Source organism: Ochotona curzoniae, unplaced genomic scaffold, assembly GCF_017591425.1.
Source record: "Ochotona curzoniae isolate NIBS_2020 unplaced genomic scaffold, NIBS_Ocur_1.0 scaffold_4506, whole genome shotgun sequence".
Classification (NCBI taxonomy): domain Eukaryota; kingdom Metazoa; phylum Chordata; class Mammalia; order Lagomorpha; family Ochotonidae; genus Ochotona; species Ochotona curzoniae.
The window spans coordinates 16,942,496-16,958,665 of NW_024467119.1; the positions used below are offsets into that span (position 1 = coordinate 16,942,496).

The 16,170-nt window shown below is 39.7% G+C and overlaps 1 protein-coding gene across 1 annotated transcript in view; it reads left to right on the top strand.

Annotated features, from left to right (window-relative positions):
- SLC4A4 (solute carrier family 4 member 4) overlaps positions 1-16,170 on the top strand; it is a 331,827-nt gene that overhangs the window by 282,293 nt on the left and 33,364 nt on the right. The window contains exons 18-19 of the mRNA XM_040966902.1: positions 13,834-13,947; positions 15,781-15,942. Of these exons, the coding sequence (XP_040822836.1) occupies positions 13,834-13,947; positions 15,781-15,942 (276 nt within the window). The remainder of the gene's footprint in view (positions 1-13,833; positions 13,948-15,780; positions 15,943-16,170) is intronic.

A 16,170-nucleotide genomic window follows, 5' to 3' on the forward strand; every position in this document is an offset into this window, starting at 1 on the left:
AAGCAGTGACTGCTTACCACTCACTATCATCTGTGCGTTGACTGATTCACCTGTTCAGATACACTGCCTGATCCCGAACGCGCTCAACATCGTGGCCCACCTGGAACCCTGGAGGGAGTGCTTACTTGATACACACCTTCAATGAATGAGTTTTGTGCAGCACAGAGTCTGGGGTGGTAGGCTTTGAGGTTCTTCTCAGCTCTTTACTTGTTCAAATCTCTGCTCATCTTTTCCTTTTTTGATTGGTTTTGTTTGCTGACTTACACATTGCAAACCATCACCGTGTGCCACATCCCTATAAGACGCAGGGGAGGTAGAATCGGCAGCTGTGCATGCACGTGGTTCTTTCTGCCCCCCTGTTCTGTTCCGTTGATTTACATGTCCCTTTCGGACCAGTGTTACAGGTTTCCTTTCCTTTTCTTTTTGTTACTCAATAACCTGAAAAAATATTTATGTAATGGGAACAAATTTCATGTATTTCATATATACAGTTTTAAGTACATAATGATACTTCCTGCTCTGTTTCTCTCTCACACCCTCCTTCCTCCTTAATTTCTTTTCTTTTACACTTTTTTGTTTTTACAATTTTTACAATGACACACCTTCAGTCTATTTTGTAATCTACTAAGTAAAGAAACCAACACGTAGTAAGTTTAAAAAAAATCACTGTTTTCTACTTGGGGTTGATTAGTATAACTTTATAGTTGATTTTGTAATTAGGTAGAGTGTGATACCTCCGACTTTATTTCTCTCGGTGAAGATGGCTTTGCCTAGTTAGGGTCCATTGTGCTCTGCACAAATGTTCTCCGCTGTTCCTGTAACACTGTTACTGAAATGTTGGAAGAGACTGCATCGAAGGTGTAGGTGACTGTAAGTAGTGTAGCTGCTATAGGAATACGAAAGGTTGAGCACCCCTAATTCAAAGGTCCAAATTACAGTATGCCTCAAAATAAGAGAGTATAGCATAAAACTTCATTTTATGCACAGATTTTTACAAATATTGTATTGAAGTACTTAAGTCTGTGTGAACGTTAGCTTTGGATTTTCCATGTGTGTTCTGTATATTGAGGCCCATTCTTTCTGCCACATTTATTAAAGAGTTTGTAGGAAAGCAGTAGAGGATACATGCCTGGGACCCTGCCACTCATGTAAGAGACCTGGATGCAGCTGTGACTCCTGGCTTCAGCCTAACCCAGCCCTGGGTTTGTGGCCAAGTGGGGTAGCGAGCCAGTGGATGGAAGATCCATCTCTGCCATTCCCTTTTTCTCTGTAACTCTGACTGTCAAATAAATAAGTTTTAGATGTATATATAAGTGAATAAGAATATCCGTTTTTTTCTGATTTCCAAATTAAATATTTTTCCACATTATATTTTAATTTAAGCTGTCATTTAGAAGGATGGTTCCTGCAAGCATGGAAAAAGAGATGGATTCATTGAAATGCTTACATATTCAATTTTATAACTGAAATGTATATGCTTAACTACTACAAAGCCCCACAACCCTTTATTGCTGCTGACATAATCCAGCTAACTGATTATATTTAGTTCAGCACTCAAACTCAAGCATCTACAAGCTCAAAATGATATTACTGAGTGACACCAGCCATAGTAAAACAAGCAAATAAAAACTGTTCTCTAGCTTACATGGTGGTCATTTATGTTTGGATTCTTATTTCTAAACTATTACTAAAAATCTTTATTTCATTTTTATTTGAAAGGCAAATTTACAGAGAGAAGGAGAAAAGGGCTTTCTTCCTTGGTTGCCTCCACAAATAGCAGCAGATAACAGAGCTTTCTTCGGGTTTCCTAAGTGGGTGTGGGGCCCAGCGACTTGAGCCATCCTCTGCTACCTTCCTATGCCTTAAGCAGAGAGCTGGATTGGAAAGGGAGAATCCAGGACACAAAGCAACAGCTTTATGGGATGCAAGTGGAGGATAAGCCTGCCAAGCCACTGTGCATGAAATGTTAAGAGTGTAAAATACTGCCAAAGTGTTGCACTTGTTTTTTTCATGAGGGTGTGGTTGCGTACAGATAGGGTGCTCAGTGCCGTAGTCCAGTTAAGTAGGAATAGATGTTCCATTTTGTGGAAAGAGCACTGCTTTAGGAGTTCCACAACTATGTATTCTTGTGCTAACACTGCTCGCAGCTGGCAGTTTGCCTTGGGGACACAACTGCCGACTTTTTACTTCTGTCACCTGTAGAGAGAGAGTCCAGCTAGGTGACCTTAACATTCTTTTAAGCTCTAGTGTTTTTATTTTGGAAAAAGCTTTCTGGATCCACTTCCTGAATGAAATAAATTCTATATATTAAACCAGTGCTGATGGTACACAAGACCCTAGTCCTCCTGCAAATTTCCAAAAAATAATCATCTCCATCCTCAGACCAGGTTTGTTTTTGCAACTGCTGCCAGCTTTTGTAAAGCAGCAAATCCAATGCTTTACTTCCTCTCCATGATGAAACTTCTTTGTCTCTTTGTATTCATTATCTCAACTAATAACATTGCTGATCCTCACAGCAGTTCTTGATTTGAGTCTTAGAATCAGATTTGGTGCATGAGTCAGGGTCCCAGAAGGAAGGCAGCAAATGATGCACTAGAATGAAGATGGTTTGAGGAGTTTAATACAGGCATTATTTAAAGAAGTGAGGCTAAGGTAAAGGGAAGACTACGGGCAAGAGTGTAGCATCCAAGTGCTAGTCATTATCCTAGACCCGAAGAATATAGGGCACGTGTGATTTCTGGAACTTGGGAGGCGAAAGAAGGGTATTATGTCCTTACAACTTTGGATTAGGAAATACAGACTGCCGGAGGCCACCTCACGGAGTTGTAGGTAGGAAGAGTTGTGTGACCTCACTTTATACCTCTGAGGGCTAGTTCTGCTGGCTACTCGGCAAAGCTGGCTGGAAACTGGACAGCCAGGGAGCCTGTTGTAACCACCCCCTCTTCCGAAAGCAGGGGACACAGGCGAGAGGGTTAGAGAACAGGTGACTAGATCTAGTATGACAAACCAAGATCCAGTCATCACACATGGCACTTCAAGTCTTTTCTTGAGCTAATTAAATTTGTCACATTGCCCTCGTGTATTCTGCCAGTTTCTGTTTGACACGTACACTTTTGTTCCCATCAGCCTGGACTTAAGTACCTTTTCCTAGACTAGGATTAGTGGCCAACTTGTTTTTCTTCTGCAGACACCATAGCTGATTGCCATGAGCATGAGAAGAAAGTCTGGCCTTTCCCAGCCTGCCTGTCTGGTGTTTTAATGTATATGTCAGAACACCTTCTATGGTGTTTTGTGCGACATGGGTGGGAAAGCACTGCTACACGGATCCTCTTCTTTGTGTGTTCCCGTTCTCTTTAGAGGAGTGTGTCATTCTGGTACCTTGTGCTGTGACTTTTAGTGACAAAACTCCAACAGCAGCATCACAACCTAGTCTGTGATTTTCTGTGGCAGTTGGCTCAGGGCGTTGAAGTGACATGTTCTTGCAGACTACCATACCAACAAATGGTCACAGCATGGAGCAGAAATGCCCAGTCCACATGCGAGATGGCAAAGTGAAAGTGATAGTGGAAAGTAGCAGTAGGTGTGAGAATGGCTCAAGTAGGAAACTACTCGGATTCCTTGCATTCCCCCTTAGAATACATTTTAAGCATTATGTGAATGGGGGTAATTGTCAAGATTATTTCAAACTGTATTTCCTGGCTTTTATTGCCACTTAATAAATAAAAATACCAAATTCCAGGTAGTGTCAACAGCTGTGACATCACTATAGAAGATGATAGAGAATGTTCTTTAATATCCTTCTTGATCATCTGGTACTCGGCATCCTCTGCTTAATTAGTACTTATACATTCACTTAAGGCTGAACAAAAACTTACTGTGATGTTAATGTGTACCTGCAACAACAAGAGGTGTTAGGTATGCAAAAATAAAAATGAGTGGACCTGGCACATAGTAGATACCATATATGAACATGCAAAAAAGAAAAGAAAAAGAGTAGAGAGCTTCAGGAAATGTAATGAAAACAGAATCAGTGTTTTAGTTAGGGGATACCTTTAATGGTTATTCTTGTAGAAAATAGGAAAGTTGGACCAGCACATTGGCTCAGCTGGCTAAACTTTTACCTGTAACAGCTGGGATCCCATATGGGCACCAGTTCATGTCCTTGCTGCTCTGATTTCCATCTAGCTGCCTGCTTATGGCGGAGGATGGCCCAAAGCCTGAAGATGATGCACTCTTGAGAGAGCTTTTAAGGGTGATAAAGGAGTGCTAGTGTGGACACAACAGGATAAGCTGCCACTTTAGTTGCCTGATTCCATCTTGGAATGCCGATTAGAGTCCCAGCTATGCCAAGGGGAATGCAGCTGCTCAAGTGTTTGGCTCCTGCCATCACATGGGAGACCTGCAGTGTGTTCCAGGCACCTGGCTTCAGCCTGACTCTTGTGGTTGTTTTGAGATTGAACATGGATTATTTCTGTTTTACTTTCTTTCTCTCACATGCTCATCCTCTCACTTTATTCTGTTATTCTTCCTTTAAAGAAGGTAAAAGTAAATAAATATCTTTTTTTGTAAGTCTAGCAGCAGTCAGTGGATATAAGGAGTAACTTTGAACATGGCATCCCCATTGGTCCCAAGCACCGGTAGTTTACTTTTCTATTCTCAAAGGGTCAAGGGTCAACAGCTTTGGCAACCAGGTGCCGAGACAAAAATGGTTTCTTATCCCATTCCCAGAGATCTAATTTATGCATATGGTTCCCTAATTATTCTTTCCAACTTTTATTCTTACGCTTGACTCAATAGGCAACACTGTCTTCCCTGGAGTCTTACATTCTTTTGGTGTCTTTGAGTTATATCCAAGAAGACTCTAGGAGAAGGTCAAAGTGTTTTTGATAAGTGTGTCTTAATGAATTTTGGCCTTAGAACTTTGAATATAATCTAGTCTAGCACTGTCTCCAACTTTCTGATGAGTGGTTGTCTTCATCCTGCTTGAATTGTTTCAGAACAGGAATTTATGATCCTCCGGGCATCCGTGATAGAAACACAAATCTGGCTTCTGACAGCCTCCGTCCACGGGGTCAGCTCTCTCCATGGAGAACAACACCTCACAGGTTCATTTCTCTTGCGTTACATCCAACATTAGCTTTTGAAAATGTGCGCACAGCTTCTCAAGTCTCAACATTTTTTTTCTTGCAATGTACTTTATGGGATTCCCACTGCTCTGACTGGTCCCCTATGGGTCCATTCCAGCTTCATCACAAATGAGACTGACCTGACTAGGACATAGCATCTCCTTTGTGGCTTGGCTCTTTGTTTCTCATATACCCTCAGTGGGTTCCTTGTACTGCTGCTCCTTTTTGAAACGAGATGTAAGAAGGCGTTAGTGGTTGCCTTAGTCTCCTCTGCAGCCCTGCTGGACTTCTCTAGGTCTCCTTCCCCATCCTTCCCCACAGTGGACTTCCATCACCACGCTGTAGGCCCCATCCCCGTTGTTCATTCCACTCCCCTCTCTACTCCCCAAATGTCTCCAGCTTGATGCCTAATGGCATTAAAACCCTAAGTTCAAGCCAGACTTTTCTTTTATTCAATTCTGATTAAGTGCTATTTTTGAATCAAAGTACAGTAATTTAGAATTGTTGCTGTTGGTAATGCTAATGCTTATTTCTTCTCCAGTACTTTGTAACATTGGCTACCAAGGGGACTAAATTTCATAATTCTCATGGGTTTTTTTGGGTCCTTTATGATTGCCAAAAAAGCCTGTATTTGTCTGGTATATTCTTTTCATATAGAAGAAATGCTTTTCCTCTGTTGCTCAGTATTTTCCAAGCACCACTGTCATTGAAAGAACTCACGTCACGCATTCATATTTATTGGGAGTTCATAGGGTGCCTGCTGCTGTTCTTGTCTCTTTGTAACAGCTCCGTCCCTTGAGGACTGCTAGGGAGGCTCAGAGCCCCTCACCCCCGTTAATTCAGCAGCAGCTGCGATCCTAGCAAAGTGAAAACTGAATGTCCTCTGGGGTTCTCGTGCAACCACATTCATTTTTATCCCTTTATGCTAACTAGCCTGTCACTGTTGCTGTCTTCGTGGTTATGACTTCTTTAATAATTAATACAGTACCATCTTTCACGAGCAGTGCATTTATAGTAGATTTATTGGCTTACTATTGACGATGAATGAGAGAATATCATATGGTTATTTGAATTTCCTCTGCCATTCTTCTTGATTTCTTCTGTGCTTGAGTAGTTTAAATACTTATGCTGCTTTGTTCTTCTTAAATCAAGATATTATCTAATTAATTATACGGAGAACTGAAATAGTTTTTATCTCCTTTGTTTTTTGTAGTTAAAAATTAGTAAGTAAAAGAACTCAACACTGGTCTAATATAAAAAGACCATTATAATGTGAATTGAAAGTTTATCTCCATTTCTCTTTCATAAATGAATGTAGGAATTATTGTACTGTAGCATTGCCAAGTACCTTTAAAAAACACACTTTTAAAAAATGACCAGCCCTTGCCATAAATGACTTATCTCCATTTGTGTTCCCTTAGCTTGTGATAATTTATATTCCTACAACATTGAAATGGGAGCCTAGAAAGGCTTAGCATTTAACTTGGCTGGACACCCACAAGTTACAATATTTGTACAAGCTGAGTTCGAGGTCTCTGACTCTCCAGGTTTGGGCTGGAAGCCTGGGGGGAACAGGTCTTCTCCTGACTGCTTTGGCACTTCTTGCCATCCTTATCGGTAACATCTGGCAGGGAATTGGTAATGATGACCTGCTGATTGCATTTCTTTATTGATAATATTGTCCTACATGAAAGGATGTTGTCTTTGGAGTTTTAGAAACAGATCGAATTTGTTGAAATGAAAGGTTTTTCAAACAAATGATGAGAGAAATTATTGCTTTTCTTTTTTCTGAATGTGAAAAGGGCCCAAGGAGGTCATTCTTATTTCCTTAGATTCAGAATCCAAACTCCCATGTGCAGCTCGCACGGTGTATCTCCCAAGCTCCATATATCCATTGCTGGGCATCTTTGGTCAACCTCTGCTTCTGCTATGTCAATTCTGCCTACTTCAAATTAAAGTTTAATTTTAGTATAGAGCAATATCTGAAGAGCCTACTAAAATAGCACTCCTACTGCCTTCCCTAATTAGAAGATTTAGAGTTGGCTACAAAAGTGGTCTGGGAAAAATCAATTTCCTTGACTATGATGTTTCAACTGGATTCAATATCTTAGAAATTAATGTCTCAATAATAAACACCCTCTAGGAGTGGTTCTTGATGTAACTAAACTGTATTGTGCAATTTCAAGGAAGGGGAAATAGAAGTGAGTATATTATACAGAATATATAATCCCAGCTGTGATTTTTTAATGAGGTTAAGCAGGATTATTAATAGAGTAATTCTTTTTTTTAAGAATTATAATTTGGCTTTTTAGTAGCCTATGCCGCTTTTGCTGCATTTATCCCTGCATAAAAGTGCCACACAGGACCAGGCCATCGCATACCTATGCATGTAGCTCCCTATCTAATTGCTTAAAGATTTATTTATTTTATTTGAAAGTCAGATATACAGAGAGGAGAGTCAGAAAAGAAGATCTTCTGTCCAGCGATTCACTCCCCAGGTGACCGCAACGGCTGAAGCTGAACTGATCTGAAGCTAGGAGCCAGAATCCTCTTCCAGGTCACCCATGCAGGTGCAGGATCCTAAGGCTCTGGTCTTTCCTCGACTGCTTTTCTAGGCCACAAGCAGGGAGCTAGAAGGGAAGCGGGGCTGCCGGGACACAAACTGGCACCCATAGGGGATCCTGGCACATGCCATGTGAGGACTTTAGCCTTTAGGCTACTGCACTGGGCCCGATTTCTATCTGTTTATTTGCTTGTAGCTTTTTGTTTCCTATGACTGTTTTATTAAATTTCCACAAACACGGTGGTTTAGAGCAGTAGAAATTTAGATCAGCCAAGTCTTTCTCCTGCATTGCTGTTTGTCTCCCTTACTTTGAGTCCCTCAGATCATCTAGGATGTTCTTCCCAGTCTCAAGATCTGCTGGTTAGCAACTTCAGTTCTATCTGCAGCCTGAATTATCTCTTGCCATGTGACCTTGCAGGGTCACTGGTTCTTGGAATTAGGAAATGAACATCTCTAGGGCCGACTGACTTTGTTCTGTGTCAGACGTAAATGTTAACATAGTTACTTTGGGTGCTCTACTGACAGAGGACAGGTCTAGAAAAAAGGGAGACCATCTGGTTGCTAATGTAGGAAACCATAGGAGTTGAAGGGAATCCTAGACAATATAGGAAGAGCAATAGTACTAATGAAAAGAGAGAATCTTAGATGTATTCTCAAAGATATTTTGTGAACTGATTTAGGATGTGACAGAAAGAAGAGTTGGATAGATTCTAAAGTTTTTGAAAAACATTTTTTAAGTTGCAGAAAACTATGGAGAGAATGAGTTTAGGGCAACAGTTGCGAGGCAGGCTGGGGCAGGGAAAGGCATTGAGAGAACAAACATTTGGCTTCAACATACGCTGGAGATGCTTATTGGAAATACATGGAGTTGTCAGTCATAGAAGTGATTCTGGAATTGTGACAAGTTGCCCTAATCTGGAGATAAAAATTATTTATTTCTCATGCACATGGCATTTTATGGCCAGTAACGCAGGATGGAAGCTAGACTTGCCAGATCTTATTTCCAGTTATTTTTTTTAGATTGTACATTTTCAGAAGAGGGTAGCTGGTATATTTCAACCACTTGCTTGGCAAAATTACAGCGACTTGCTGGATTATTAAATACAGCCAATCAGGAATTAAAATTCATTCAGTATCCATTGTCACTCCTTTATTTACTTTTCTTTTCGTATATATGATTTACAAAGTATATTAGATACTTTTGAGGATACAGATTTATCATCTCGAGAGGGTGATACGGTCACATAGGATTTGTACCTAACGGAGCGCAAAGTTCAGTAGGGCCCTGAAGCTATGGCAATTTCAATTTTAGGAGATCTGGCAATTTTGCACTCTTTGAACATCTTCAGTGAGAACAAATTGCTTTCCCTTTGAATATGAATTCAAATTTTAAAAATATCTATAGTTATTGTGAGTGAAAATTGGTAAATCTATATAACATTTTAGAAGGTAATTTTGTATTCTAAAAGCCTTCAATTTTATATAACTTTATGTGCTGAGATAGTTCTCCGGACGGAGACTTACTCTAGGGAGACTCTTACCTGTATACAAAATTGTCCTTGTGGTGTCATTTGTTATGCACATTAAAAAAGAACTCACAAACCATCTGAAGAGTAGAGTATTAGAAAAACAGATTTGGTAATATCCATTTGGCTTCACGCTATGGAGTCAACAATACTTACTATTATAAAAAATAACAAGTGAGATAGGGAAAAATGGGAGAAAAGGAAGAAATCAAAAAATGTGAAAAACTCTGTCTACCTGTGGGGGTCTCAGAGGTTCTTGGGAACTCCATTTTCCGTGGACTTTGTGAAGTGCCCTTGCGTGTGCGCATGTACATATGTGCAAAAACAAGTTTTCCAGTATAAAAAGCATTTCTAGATGGCTTTCCCTTTCTTCATGTATCGTTTTTTAAGTGCTTTGCCATGAACATTATGTGTCTCACGGTTAGTATGAATGATCAGTCATTTTTGAATACTCAGTTAAAGGGAGTCTTAAAAATTTTTGGAACAACAGCAACCCCAACCCCAGGAAGATAAATGGATTCCAACAGGTAACACTGCTTAGGTCTTGGAAATTCTTGGATTTGGGAGAGGATACAGTAAACTGAGTAACATAAACAGGTTGCAAGTACACATGTTCATAAGCTCCGGGAAATGGAAACGTGTATAGGTGCCGCCCACGTCGAAACATGGCCAGTATGGCTGTATGACCAAGAATGTGCTTTGGTTATTGCCATGCCTTAAAGGAGAATATATGCTCTGTTTCAAGCACAGCAGGTTCTCTCCTGCGACTCTCCACAATGCAGATGTTGAAGTTGCTGTGTTTGTAGGAGTGCCTCCTCTGCCAGGTAAAGGAACAGTCTTTCTCAGGTGCCCAATAGTGATGCCGCTGAATGGCCTGCTTCTGCTAGGACCAGCGGGATAGTCTTACGGGAATTTCTGCTAGGAATTGCAGATTGGGGTTTCTCACTGTTTTCTGTTTCCTTTATCCTGCTTGTTTATGGAAAGGGGAAATCTGTCTGACTTTCTAATAACTATCGCCACTCCAAGCGATTTACAGATTAATTTATTTCTCGAGTTAGATTTGCAGGGTGAGTATTATGAAAGTGCGCAATTATGGATCCTCCAGTTATTTATGACCTAATGGACTGCAGATGTGGTTGTTAGCTTCCTAATATGTTCCTGAAACTTCTTCATTCATCATGTTTTGCCAGACCATTCTAAACAGTCAACATTAGTTTGGTTTTTAATTGTCCCCTAAGTTTGAGCCCCTAGGAAACAGCCTTTCTCCTCGGTAATTCTAGATATTTTCAATGAAAATTATTTTTCAGTTGCAGTTTCATGTTATTCGTGGGTTTTTTATTTCTTCTTTCTTAGAGTTGATGGTTACTTTCAATGAGCTTTGGACAGTAGACCCTTTAAATATTAGACTATGAAATAACAGTGCTATCATTTAGAGCACCTCTAGAATTTATGATAGTTAACCTTGGAGGGCCCGGCGCGGTGGCGCAAGTGGTTAAAGGTCCTCGCCTTGCACGCCCGGGATCCCATATGGGCACCGGTTCTAATCCCGGCAGCCCCACTTCCCTTCCAGCTCCCTGCCTGTGGCCTGGGAAAGCAGTCGAGGACGGCCCAAAGCTTTGGGAACCTGCACCCGCGTGGGAGACCCGGAAGAGGCTCCTGGCTTCGGACTGGCATAGTATCGACCCGTTGAGCTCACTTGGGGAGTGAATCATGGGATGGAAGATCTTCCTCTCTGTCTCTCCTCTCTGTATATCCGCCTTTCCCATAAAAAAAAAAATAATAATAAAAATAAATCTTTAAAAAAATAATAATAAAAATAAATCTTTAAAAAAATAATAAAAATAAATCTTTACAAAAAAAATAGTTAACCTTGGAATAGAAGTGTTTGTAATGTATGAGCCATGATATTGTGCACTCCATGCCTTATCTAATCCTTGCATCAAACCAGTGCAGTGTAGAGATTCATCTGAGTCATTGATGGTGAGAGAATACAACTATTTTTGGACTGGTAGTAAAGGTGCGGAAATTCTAGCCCAGGTGGTTGACTACAATCGTTGAGCACCTAATCATTCTACTGTATTGTCATTCCAAACTGATCCCTGCTTCTGCTTTTCTGAAATTATGGTGTGACACATGTGCTAACTTTCTACTTTACGGTCCCAAAGTTGGCATTCTTTTGATCTCTGTTTGGTTTATTTCCTCCCTTATTTTGATTATTTCATTCTTTTATTAATCTTGGCATTATTTTGCTATTGTTTTTCTAGCTTCTTCAGATGTACAGTTAGCTTCTTTGCCTGATGCGTTCCTAGTTCTTTGACACAGACACTACTTGCCGTGAACATTTCTCTTAGCCTTGGCTTGAATGTGTTCCAAAATTATGTTATGTTCATGCCTTCATTTATTTAAAAAATTTTTTTTAAATTTCTTCTTTGATTTCTTCTATAACCCACTGTTCTGTTAGCAGCATGTTGGTCAATTTCCATGTATTCCCACATTTTCTGCAGGTATATTGTCTTACAGGTCTCCGTGATGGTCTAAGATGGATGATATGATTTCTATTTTCAAAAAATCCAGTGAGGCTTTTTTGTGCCTCAATAATGTGATCAATCCTGAAGAAGCTTCCATGCACTGATGAAAAAATGTGTATTCTCTGTAGGATGAAAGGTTCTGTAAAAATCAGTTAGGTCCATTTGTTCTATTGTCTGGTGAGCTCTGTTGTTCCTTACTGAGATTCTGTCTCACTGATCTGTCCATTGAAGTTAGTGGAGTGTTAAGGCCTCATTATTATTGTATTGGAGTCTGTTTCTCCCTTTACATCTGTTAATATTTGTTTCACATAACAAGGTATCCTGACATTTGGCGCATATACCTTTATTATTGTAAGTTCTTCTTACTGAATGGGTCCCTCAATCATTTGTGATATCCTTCTTCATCTCATTTAATGCTTTTCACATCTTTGCTTTTCAGGAAACCTAAAGCTAGAAAGCTTTCCAATAGGGAAATAAACTGCTGGTCAAAAGGGGCATTTTGGGGCCCGGCGCAGTGGCACAGTGGTTAAGGTCCTCGCCTTGCACCCCCGGGATCCCATATGGGCGCCGGTTCTAATCCCGGCAGCTCCACTTCCCTTCCAGCTCCCCGCTTGTGGCCCGGGAGAGCAGTCGAGGATGGCCCAAAGCTTTGGGAACCTGCACCCGCGTGGGAGACCTGGAAGAGGCTCCTGGCTTCGGACTGGCATAGTATCGGCCGTTGAGCTCACTTGGGGAGTGAATCATGGGACGGAAGATCTTCCTCTCTGTCTCTCCTCTCTGTATATCCGCCTTTCCAATAAAAATAAAATAAATCTTAAAAAAAAAAGAATAAAAAAAAGGGGGCATTTTGATTTCTTGTGCTAGCTTGTATCCAAGGTCTGGACATCTGAGAGTAGTCAAGTGCTGAGCTTTCGTGCCTTGTCATCTACCTGCTCTCGGGTCATTTCTGTTCCTCATTTCAGTTTCTGTTGAATTGCTATTTGCAGTAGTCCTTCCTGCTCCCTTCTGTTCTGAGAGCTATGCACCCACTCTTCTCATCACTGGTTGCTCCTCCCTCAACTGGCATGTCAGAAATCTGAGTGCTGCCCCAGAGAGAACTGGATCACATCTGATTCATAGGAACAGTTTTCTTTGTACGTAACTTGATAGGAACTTCATGCTGATCTGGGCTGTCTCGTTTTATCCAGTACCCTGCAAAGAATTAGGGATATGAGTGGATCCTTACAGAGCGATCAAATTAAGTCTTACTATATACACTTACCTTATGGGAAACTCTTGTGTTAGTGTCCCCTTGTAATGCTTGTAAACCCTTGTGAGTGCTAGTAGTCATTGTGGAGCGATCCACAGGAGGCCACATGGTCCTGTGCTCCTCCCAAGAACATGTGAATGGCTATTCTGCACCTACCTCTCATGAGGAAGGACTGGGTTTCATGCTGCAACCCATAAAACCCTACCGAAGAGGTAGGCACTTGGGAATTTGAAGAGTTTTCAAAAAGTGGAGACAGCACGTAAGAAATGTCAGAGGAGAGATATCCGACATTTGGAGACTTGAAGCACTAACCTGGGATGAGGAGTTTCTTTGATGAAGCTGATGCAGCCCTTACATTTCCATCCTGTATCACCTGTCCTTACTCAGAGGTCTTGGTTATTCACTTGACAGACTGGAAATTGTTATGTTTTAGTGTTTTCAGATTAGCTTATAGATCTGTCTCACTTGGTACTCACAGTGCTCCCTCCCAGAAAATAACCAGAATTCTTTCTTTGTGCATATTTCTATATTATGTGCTTAGATTTTATTCTTATTTAGGCATGTTCATGCAGAATTTGATGAGTGTTTGTATAGTGTTCCTGCATTTTATTTGTATTTTTTGCGTTCTATTTATTATCCTCACCTGCCAACAAATAGACATCTGGGACCTATTCTAGGCAATCCATTTATTCTGGCCAGGTGATACACCAAGAATTTCCTTCAATTTGTTTATGAAACTGTAAACTGCTAACAAATACTGAATTATTTCCTTTAGTTAAAACACAGAAACATCTGTATGTTTGGTGCTAAATGAGCTCTGACCTCTTTTCTTATTTTTCAGGCAAGGAAACTGATCAGCGATTTTGCCATTATCTTGTCCATTCTCATCTTCTGTGTAATAGATGCCCTAGTAGGTGTGGATACTCCAAAATTAATTGTGCCAAGCGAGTTCAAGGCAAGTGAATGTTACCTTTAGAATCCTTTTTGTCTCTTTTCTGTAATTATTGTGTCATCATTTGAACTTGCTTTGTAGAGTTACTTCTTTCTATGCAAAGGCAATAACTTATTATAGTCCCTTGTATACATTTAGTCTTATTTACTCAGTAAATTAAATGTCAGAACTGAAACCACTCTGCCTTTTAGTTTCATAATGCTTTCAAACTTAATTTTATACACCTGATTGCTCTTGTTCATGGAATAATTTTCTGGTGTATTCCATGATACTGAGAGATCATATCGTATTTGGCCAGGTGCTAAGTATAAACAATCTGTTTCTACAAGGTGATACCTCCTTCAATTTCTGATGAAACTGTTACTTTAAATTGTCAGCAAATAGAGATTTTATTGAGTAGAGTTTGAGGCTTATAAGAGTAAAAAGCCCATTATTACACAATTGGAAATGTCAGGATCCTAAAACTCAGAACTTCCAGGCTTCCGATTCAGTCTTTTCATGCTCATATACCACCTGCCACAGGGTTTAAATATAATGTTGATTTACTTATGCAAAATAGACATGAATTATTTTTATGAAATTATTAGTACATGCAGATACAGTGGATAACATGCATATCTCATTCATTTCTAAATATTTACCTAGATAATTTCCTATTGCAAGTCCTTCACCTTTTTCCAAAATTTTGTTCACTCTATCCACTAGTAAGGCCACACATATACTAAGAAATATTAAGCCTGTTGCAATTTTAGTTTGATAATAGATTAATAGGAAAGGAATATACTTATGTATAGTTACCATAAACTATTTGTTATCTATCTTTAGCAAAGACAAGTTGTAGTTTGTTCATTTATTAATGCATTTAAGTTAATACATAATGAATATTTTCTTTGAGTCAGGCTCTATGCGGAGATTTAAATTGCATCAATGAGCAAAACAAAGCACCTTACCTGTGAGGTCACAAGCACGTAAAAGGAGTAAAATGTGGGCAGAGTCAGAGACAGTTATGAGCAAAGAGAAAGAAGCCAATTTCCTTCAAAGGAAAGTGAGACTTGGCCAGAACAAAAATCCAGTGTTCTGTTTTAGCTTTTTGCTTTGTTGAAAGTTGTTTTGCCTGGTAAAAGGGAAAGCATCAGAAAAAAAAATTTCCTGTAAAAAAATCTCTCTCTCTCTCTCTCTCTCTTTCGCACTCTCTGTGTAAATATATGTATGTATACACACAAATCTATTAGATGCAGTTAATAGAAAATAGGTTGAGAAATGGGAAAATGACTATTTTTAAATGATTTTCTGTGATTTTTTTCCCTAAAGATATTACTCCTTTCTCCAGATCATTTTCTATTATTAAATTAAGGTACCGTAACATTTATGTTAGTTCATTTTTCACATATAAAAATACGGGTAGCTTTTTATGGATTGCATTATGAAGCCACTGTAATCTAGGTATAGTACAAGCAACTTCAATAGAATTGCTAAAGAAAGGTCATGAATAAAGTTAATGATGGTTTTATAAGTTATTACTACTTCTTTACTGTAATATTTGGGATTTGATTTTGCTGCCTCTTAAATCACTTTCTTCCTCTTGAGTTTTTACATGAAATTGTCCTCAATACACAGTATGCCATTCTTATCTCCTTTCTCTCCTTCCCATTACTTAAACGTAACATCTTGGGGGAAGATTCTGGTGAATATTTTTTCCTAGCCTTTCTTAGCCTTTGGAGTTTTCAATATGTTGGTTTTTCAAAAATTAGTTTGTCCTTTTCTCCTCCATTCATTTTCCCCAACTGGTATGTGCTAATTTGACACTGATACAAAAAATGCTCTCTCTTCTTCCAGCCAACAAGTCCACACCGAGGTTGGTTTGTCCCACCGTTTGGAGGAAACCCCTGGTGGGTGTACCTTGCTGCCGCCATCCCTGCTCTGCTGGTTACCATTTTGATTTTCATGGACCAGCAGATCACAGCTGTGATTGTAAATAGGAAAGAACATAAACTCAAGGTCAGTGTTTATAGTACTGGTTATTCATGCCTCCTACTTTATTTGTAGTACTTGAAAATCAATTCATAAACCAAGAAAACATAGGAGTTGGGCTATTGCTAATGTCCCCTAAGAGCTGGTGGTGTCATAGGTTATCTGATGTTGGCACAGGTCCACAGTGAAACACAAAATGGAAAGGAGAGTTAAATCTGAGGTGTTTCAAATTATATTCCCTTCATGACCAGAGAG